Source organism: Metopolophium dirhodum, chromosome 3, assembly GCF_019925205.1.
Source record: "Metopolophium dirhodum isolate CAU chromosome 3, ASM1992520v1, whole genome shotgun sequence".
Classification (NCBI taxonomy): domain Eukaryota; kingdom Metazoa; phylum Arthropoda; class Insecta; order Hemiptera; family Aphididae; genus Metopolophium; species Metopolophium dirhodum.
This window is the reverse complement of record NC_083562.1, coordinates 24,769,409-24,778,375: the sequence shown is the minus strand read 5'-3', so window position 1 is coordinate 24,778,375 and position 8,967 is coordinate 24,769,409. Positions and strand designations below refer to the sequence as shown.

Genomic DNA, 8,967 nt, shown 5'->3' with positions numbered 1-8,967 from the left:
AAAAAGCTTTAAACTAATCTGAACATTTCGAAAATTTTGTTGTGTAGGTATTGTAAAATACATATACAAGTAGGCCCTCACAATAAATGTTGGGCCCTTGTACTAAAAGTTTTTGCGGGCCTTATAAAATAATATTATAAACTGATGCTGTAATTTGTATTTATTTTTGAATTATTTAATATCATTATTTAATAGCGTCAGGTGTCAGCTATTATCTCGAAACTAATATTTGTTTTACGTATGAGCAATAATTGAACAAAGAAGTACCTACTTCATAATTACTAATTGTATATTAATGAGTTAAATATTAACATTAAAGTTGACAGTAGTCTACGTAATGACTATTAATAAATATTAATGATAATCGATAAATATAATAATTACGTAGGTACTCGGTACTCAACTTCTATAAAAGCGATACCTATTTATTTGATTTAGTTAAAAATTAAGTTGCAGGTTTAACGTTGGTTGTCATTATTTCAGTATAATATTTAATATTGTGAAACTTAACGCACATCTGAAATATAACAAAAACAAATGAAAGCCTACTTATAGTGTATATTAATAACTTATTATATAGTCATTTGTTATTATTAGTAAGTAGGTAGGTAATAAATAATAACTAATAACAGTAACAACTAATAAGTAATAACAATTACAACATTACAGTATAATTATCGCCGCTGACGGCAATATAATCTATTAGAGCACGTATCTATTTATAGAAATCGCCAATACTTCTAAGGGCCGTTATTATAATAACTTGCGAAATTTGATTCAAGAGGATGTCAGCGCACTATTTGTTTTCTCTCTCTGGCCCACACGCAACATAGACAAATCGATATGTCATTCCCTCAAAAATATTATTCTCTATATTTTTTGTGATGAACGATTTTACTCTAAGATTACTTAAAAACATAGAAAAAATGATTCTGCGTATATGCGTGGGCCAGAGAGAGAAAACAAATAGTGCGCCGACATCCTCTTAACTAATATAATGTTTTTAGCAGACGATTCGACTATTGTAATAACGGTTCTAGCCTCTAAGTAAAATGTATCATATAAATATGTTGCTACTTCTTATTTATGTTTTCTATTAGTAATACTCTAGGTTTTTAACAAAATCGGAGCTGTTATACTTACCCTTTTTTCTTCCGTTAAACTAAAACGATACTTTCCTAATGCTTTAAATAGGTTCTTCTGATACTCTGCAGCTGTTTTTTCTCGCGAACGTCATAATATATTCAATGTTTGTAAATAGTATCAATTGGTAAGGTTGAATTGCACTTATTTTAGTTGAATTGCATTTGGGTAAAAAGCAGCGAATAAGGACAAATGAAAGTAGCCATTTGGACGTAAAAATAAAATAAAATAAATCAATCAATACAAATATAAATAGTAAAAATTAATAATTAAAATACAATATTAAAAACAGTAATTTATATTTTTTATATTTATTCGTCAAAAGTTAATATAAAATATAAAAAGATCCCCATATTTGAACTTTACAATAATATACTTGAGCAGTTTCAAGTAATTACTAATAACATTATTAAATTACAAGTTACAACAAAATAACTAAAATCGTTAGTCTTATTGGTTATTTAATATTTAATTTCGTCCAAATTTGAACTTAAAATAACTATAAAAAAAACTGTGTTCATGTATATTTTTGATTTTTTGGTCACAGAATTAATTACTTAGGTGGACTCTTGTTTTTAATTTTTAATCCTTAGCTATAGAGAAGTTGAACATTTTATACATTTGTAACTACTAATAATTTGTAAATTTTCAATTTGATAAATTTCGTCAACATTTGAAATTTAAATGCTTATAAAAAACCCGTGCCTATATATTTTCAATATTATTCAATTTATGTTGTAACAATATATTAGAAGCCTTATATTTTAAAGCTTTTTGACCCAAAGATTACAATTTAATTGATATTTAAACTTTAAAGATAAAAAACTAAAAAATTCTAAAATGTATAATGTCTTTAAACTGCTCAAATTATTGTGGATTAACGCTTAATTTTTTTTTAATTTCCCCTAACAACAACTTTTGTGAAATTTTACGTTAACGTTGCATTACATTTCCAAGTTTTTTGACCGAACATAGAATATTTTATGAACGATAGTTTTTCCTCATGCCTATAAATAGCTCAAAAAAGTCTTCGTATTTCAAAACGTTATGGTGCATAGAAATTGCTAATATAAACATTAAACATTTAATGGACATTTCAGGTAATTTTTCCAGGCGCTTTTGAAAACTACTAATAGTTTTAAATTTCGACCTTCCCCAATGCACCAACTAAATTCAATTTCCTACCGGAAAAGATACTGAAGTTGAAAATCGAAGTATTATTTCGATTACTTATCGTGTACACGGCCAGAAGAAAAACCACTCAGAATCTAAAATGAAAAAATTATAATGATAAAAAATTGTATTTTGACGACTTAAAATAATGAAACGAACATATTTTTAAACAATCTATATTAAATAAAAAAAGGTGGATAAGTGGATGTCGCTCTGCTATACAGTAGGTTACTGTAACGGATGGTGTTAAATTTGAATTCAATGATATAATATCATTATTCATTGTATAATAAAAACGATTCTGAGTGAAAACGGTCAGCCAGCCTATGATATTACCAAGTATATTTGATGATATTATTGTGAATAAAATCATTTATATATAACCTATTTACGTGGAACCTTGTTTTAAATTTTCAATCCTTAGCCATAAATGTTGAACATTTTATAAATTTTTAACTACAAAATAATTATTAAATTTTGTCAAATGCTTATAAAAAAAAATTGTGCATATTTAGTTTTAATATTTTTCATCTACTATTGTAACAATATATCAGAAACCTTGTATTAAATTTTCACGCTTTTTTACCCAACGAAATCAAATTTTATTGATATTTATAGAAAAAAAAAAGAAAAAATTGAAAACTGAAAATGTCCGTAAACAGTTCAAAATATTTGGAAAATGTAATGGTGTATAGAAAATACTACTATAAACATTCATAATTATATTAAGAATATTTTTTCAAACACGGTATAATATTATAGTACTAGCAAAAAACATCAAGTGGTTTTTATTTTTGTATTATAACTATTATAATACCCTCAAAATACCTGATGGTAAATACAAAATTTCAATTCTTATAAAGAATTGTAGAAATGAGTTTGGTGATAAAAAAGGTGACTCGCGAATTTTAAAAGTGGACTTCTTAAGCATTCTAATCTAAAATCTAAAATAATTCTTTCTTAAGCAATTCTAAATTCTTGCAAATAACACGGTATCGTTTGATATAAATTTCAAAGTTATAGGATAACATGGGTGGGCCAACTTCACGGTAAAAAATTTGGATTTGCAGGTAAAGGGTCAACATGCAAATTTTGAAAGTGAACTCGCAAATTCTCGCAAAAGTCGACGCATCTTTTGGTATAAATTTCGAAATTTTTAAGCGACATGGGTGGGCTACGTGACTTGGCCCACCCATTCTTATTTTGTTTGCAGCTAAAAAATGGCTTACTCGCAAATTCTGAAAGTGAACTCCCAAATTTTCGCAATTAACTCGCAAACTATTGGTGAAGATATTGAGTCGCTACGCCAAAATGGATGGGCCAACTTCACGAACGTAATATTAGTACCTAAAATAATCAACAAATGAATCTATATACGAAAAGAATTAAAATTTAAATAATGATCACTTTTATCATAAAAAAATACTAAAACCATAAAAGTATTCGAATTTGTGTTAGAAAAGCGTCTATAAATTGTAATAACTAATCTTTGAAATATAAAGAGCATCTATAATATTATATAGGATGCGATTGCTCACCCTTGCATCCCGAAAATGATGCCCCTGCATATTATATTGCAATAAGTATAGCTGGAATATATTAACTTATAAATATATACAAATACAACTAATACAATAATAAAATAATAATAAATTACGAGATTTATTGACATAAAAAAATGTAATACATAAAAACTAAATATTTTTTATAGAAGTGTGAACAGAGCCATTTGAAATATTGAAAAAATATAGTTATGTGCCTAATAAAAATATATAATTCAAAGCACTATCAATAACATGATACGATATGTAAAGGTATAATTTTTATTATTACTATTAACATTGGTCATCTACTCATCTGCAGTAGGTATGTAATAATAACTGTACCTTATTGTGTTTAAATCATGTTTATGATCCCTTAACACCTTATACAATAACTCACACACATCAAATTAGTTGTATAATATTATTACGGAAGTATACAAATAATTCATAATTAATGCTCAACGATCGGTCTAAATTTTAACACAATACCGTTTTTCGCTGTAATAAAACCGGACATACTTCTAATGTCGACGGGAATTTCGGTTTTTTCACACGGCAAGACTTCGAATTTCGACAATACATTTGACAGGACCAATTTCATTTCTGATTCGGCAAACCGTTTGCCTATATAATATGATAAATACAATTGTAAATTCGATTGATGGATAAATTACACATATTCATTATTGACCGAAAATTGATATTATAATAACATTACCTATGCACAGACGAGGTCCGTCACCAAACGGCATGTAAGTTCCATTTGGTCGTTGAGATTTTTGTTCCGTAGAAAATCTTTCCGGATCAAATTTCAAGGGATCCGGATAATATTTTGGATCACGATGTATGCTGAACATAGGTATAATGAGTTTTTGTCCTTTTTCAATGACAAATGACTCATCGGGTAAGGTGTATGTTTTTGTAGCCACTCTCATTAAGCTAAAAGCAATGGAGTACTTGCGAGCAGTCTCTGAAATAAGACGAATATTGAAATATACAATGCATTACGTAATATCAATTGTTTACAAATAAATACATTAATTTAACCTATATCTTATTCTATTTTATGTCGTGAAGTGTATAAAAGTTGCAAGTATGCATTATGTTTAGGTATTTTCAAATCATCGAAAACCGATTTGTTTACTTTCGATAAAGATCTACTTAATAATCGCATCAAATGTATACATAATAGACACCTTTAAGCGTGGGAACATTAATTAAGAAAATAAAATATCTGACAACTGACAAGTCATTATTATGAAATATACGACTTAGGCAATAACAACCTTGGAGCTTAATAAGCTATTCTATAATATTATATAGAATGATTAATAATAGTATATGGGATGGAATAAACAAGCTCCATCATTTTTACACTTTTCCTTTCATATACCTAACGCGTTTATTCAAATTCTGAATTTCGGAATTTTATATATATTCAGCGTAAAGACTAAAGGCCTAATTATAAATATTTAAATGTGTTATACCTTATTAGAGGTTGTCCCGTGATGATATAAATTTCTATTTTTCAAATTATAATATACAAGTAGGGGGAAAAAGGAAAAATTTGGGAGGGGCAGGGTTGTTTATTTATGGTTTTTAATTTATATTCATGCTTGTTGAATCATCATGTATACTATCATTAGTATCATTCATCTCTAAGCACCAAGGTTGTTATTGCCTGCATCGTATACTTTGTAACAATGACTTGTTAAATATTATATTTTTCCTCATGTTTCTGCGCTTGTTTAAAAAAAAAACATAATTTGTACCGTAACAGTCTACAGTGTTATATAGCACAACATTAAGTATTTAAAATATGAACTTTATGTACTTATTACCGACAATTAAGGGTAGGAAAAATAGAACGAGCATGATTGATGAATCACCCTGTATATTATATAAGTCTTGCATTTTTTCGTACCTTCCAAAACCATGTTGGTGTAATAGAGGTCCATCAAATAATCGTTATTTATTTGTCCGTTGTGTTTTGCTTTCATTGAATATATTTCCGATCGTAACCTGTCTTGGATTTCTATATTCAGCGCCAATTCGTACAGGCAAAAAGATAGCATAGAAGATATGGTTTCAGAACCAGCAGTGAACATGAGAATAGCGTTACCGATGATATCATCGTCAGTGAATTTATCTGGAAATAAGATATAAAATAAAACCTACATTATCACGACTACTATTATTGTTATTATTGTATATTTGTATAACTACAGAATGCCTGTTGACCGTCATAATATATAAATTAATGCTATAACGGAGACGTCATTGATGTGTTTAATATAAACAGAACAGAAGTGCGTGTTGCTACTTGCTAGTTCAATCTTGTATAGGTTCTATGTTATTGTATGTATTGAAACATACATTTCATTTTGCGTAATTTACAAATTTTCCTGATTTATACTTTTATAACGAAGTATTTATATTGTATTTTGAATATTTATATTATTCAATAGGTATACATTTTTATTTTTGGGAGTTTACTTTTGTTTTATTTTTTTGTCGACCATTTTATGGATCATAATTGAAGATTTCAGTAGCACATATAAATTAAAATATGAATCATATTCTTATAAATTATGTAGGTACTGTCTACATGATTAACTTTAATATCATTATATTATTAGTATTGTTAACAATGATAGCAAATAATTTTGTACAAATAACAATATAACCAACTAAAAAGAATAATAATGATTAAAAAAAGAAAGAAAGAAAATAGAATATAGATTTTATTATAATTGGGGAAATACTGAAATCTGCTGAAATTTTTTTTGTGTATAATAACAAAAAGGTGTTTCTAGTACATTTCACAAGTATTTAAGTATTATATTCTATATTTAAATACATTTTCAAAGAATTATTTGTATGTAATCTATCTCTAAGTTTGGATTAGTTGTTTAAAAGATCATAAAATATTTCAATTTATTTCGTAAATTTAAAATAAATTTGGTTCTTCCCTAATTATAAATTATATTTTTTACTATGTAATTTAACAGAAAATCATTTAGCTTTAGCCTATATTATGTGAATTACTATTTTAAAAGTATAGGCTTCATACTTCTTTTTGTACCGACAAAAAAAATTATAACATTTTTAGATTCTATTACTAAATACTACACATATCATTCATTTATTCCTTAGCTACAACAATAATACCTTCAACGCTTGGATTTTCCTTCAACACTAACTCTTTACGTGCCTGCATCAGGGTCTGCGTCAAATCATTCCGGATCACGTTGTGCTCTTCGCGATACTTGAAGACATCGGTGAAAACATTATGGAAAAAATTGGTCGCCTCTTCCGAAAACATTTTGATTTTTAACACCTTGATGACCCAAGGGCAGATCATCAGCATCACCTGGACGATCATCTGTCTCGGAGTGTTCTGGAACATTATTTTTACGTACCGTCGGAAGTCAGAATTGTCGTTCTTGATCGTGTCCAGCTTCATGCCGAATGCGCACGTGCCGATCACATCTGTTGAAAAACCACCGGTTATCGTTTTCACGTCAATTTGGTCGGTCTTCATCTTGATCGTTTCGACAATTCCAGACACCATCTCGTCACTGCACTCGTTGATCTGGCCATGCGTGTCCTTCAGCTTGCCAGACGTGAAGCCCGGACTCAGCTTCTGGCGCATCGTCCTCCATTTCTGGCCATTGGCGAAGAACAGACTTTTGGCCAGCACAGATGTGGACGAGTCCAAGTCAATACCGTGGTCGGTGAAGTGCGAGAAGTCCTTGACCAGTATCGCGTTGATCAGCTCCGGGTCGCGGACCAACAGCACCGGATCCCTCATTTGATAGAATCCGAACAATTTGGCGTCTGGAAAACTGTTATAGAACCTTTCGAACATGTCAATCGGATGTTCAAGTCTCATCATTGTTCTGGTCGTGTTGCCAAACAGTGGTACCGGCGGTACGTACGGAATGTTCAATATCCGCCATTTACCGTACGTCGAAGTAGAATAATAGTAGAAGCTCGCAAAAACAGCGATAAGACTCAGACAGGTGATGTTGTCATGCAACCAGTCAGTCATAAACGATATCATGATGGACTTATTTAACGGCCGCAGTTGTAGATACTAACGTTTATTGAAAAAAAATACGACAATCTCGCGAAAGTTCTAACGACTACTGCATTATTGTGATGTATGTATTATGTATAATAATATGTTATGCGTGTTTGTATTGTGAGTTATTTTATTTTTGTATTCCATCTCTTTTGCGATTATTCATTCTGTTTGGTCGATGCATTGAGAGGAAGGGATTCGTTGATGATTAAAAAAATATGTGAACAAGGTCATATTTGACCGATACGGCTTGTGAGCACTGAACGCATAAATACACTCAATTATTACCACGTTTATTGATGTGTTATTCAGAACACGATGATTTAAATATTATTATTGCTAGGAATAAGTCATTTTTTTCTATTAGTTCTAAGTTACTTTAAATTAATTTTTGAAAAATACAAATTGCATATCATTACTGCCTGTTATTAATTGTGTCGTTTCACCATTGCAGTATTGAATATATTATAGATATTTACAATTTAGATATATTAGATTATTGATAGCAGGCGCCTGAACCTTTGACTATCTTACGACTTACACTCTAAGCTAATGACTACAATCCATAACTAAATTTGGCTAACTTTGTTAACTTGTGTTTAGGTACGATGGTATATGTTTACCGTTTTACTTTTGTTCCTATTAGACCTTATTATGACCATAATGATATTAATACCCCGGCGTCAGTGGCGTATAGCCAGTAATTTTGTTTGGCGGGGGGGGGGGGGCTAAGTATACAAATACAATACCTATGTCTTTTATTTACACTTTTTATTTTTTTTATTAATCTTGATAAAATTCTAAGGTGAATACAGTCGATGGGGGGGGGGCTAACTTTAACCTCCTCAGCCCCCCCTGGCTACGCCACTGCCCGGCGTTGTTAAGTTGTAAAGGTAGAACGTCAAAGATTGTAATATTATTCAAACGCTGTTATTGGTTAAAAACACAAACATTTACAAAATTGCGTAAGCCATGCTAAACTGCTACAGACATCGTTTGCAGGCGTACAACCTTCGCCTC

The 8,967-nt window shown here is 29.9% G+C and overlaps 1 protein-coding gene across 1 annotated transcript; it reads right to left on the bottom strand.

Moving 5' to 3' along the window:
* Positions 1-3,956: 3,956 nt before the first annotated feature.
* LOC132941910 (cytochrome P450 6k1-like) lies at positions 3,957-8,041 on the bottom strand. The gene is made up of 4 exons (XM_061010152.1): positions 7,032-8,041; positions 5,785-6,009; positions 4,579-4,830; positions 3,957-4,484 (listed from the first exon to the last, which is right to left on the bottom strand). The coding sequence occupies exons 1-4, from the start codon at positions 7,924-7,926 to the stop codon at positions 4,312-4,314; spliced, it is 1,545 nt and encodes a 514-aa protein (XP_060866135.1). The 5' UTR covers positions 7,927-8,041; the 3' UTR covers positions 3,957-4,311.
* Positions 8,042-8,967: the final 926 nt, after the last annotated feature.

Bases quoted from the DNA above. Each gene is read 5' to 3' on its own strand.
- LOC132941910 (XM_061010152.1), bottom strand. From the start codon at position 7,926: ATGATATCGTTTATGACTGACTGGTTGCATGACAACATCACCTGTCTG. The intron at 6,010-7,031 runs GTATTATTGTTG...TCTTATTTCCAG, and splicing joins GGAAAATCCAAGCGTTGAAG to ATAAATTCACTGACGATGAT. The intron at 4,831-5,784 runs GTACGAAAAAAT...GTCTTATTTCAG, and splicing joins CACCAACATGGTTTTGGAAG to AGACTGCTCGCAAGTACTCC.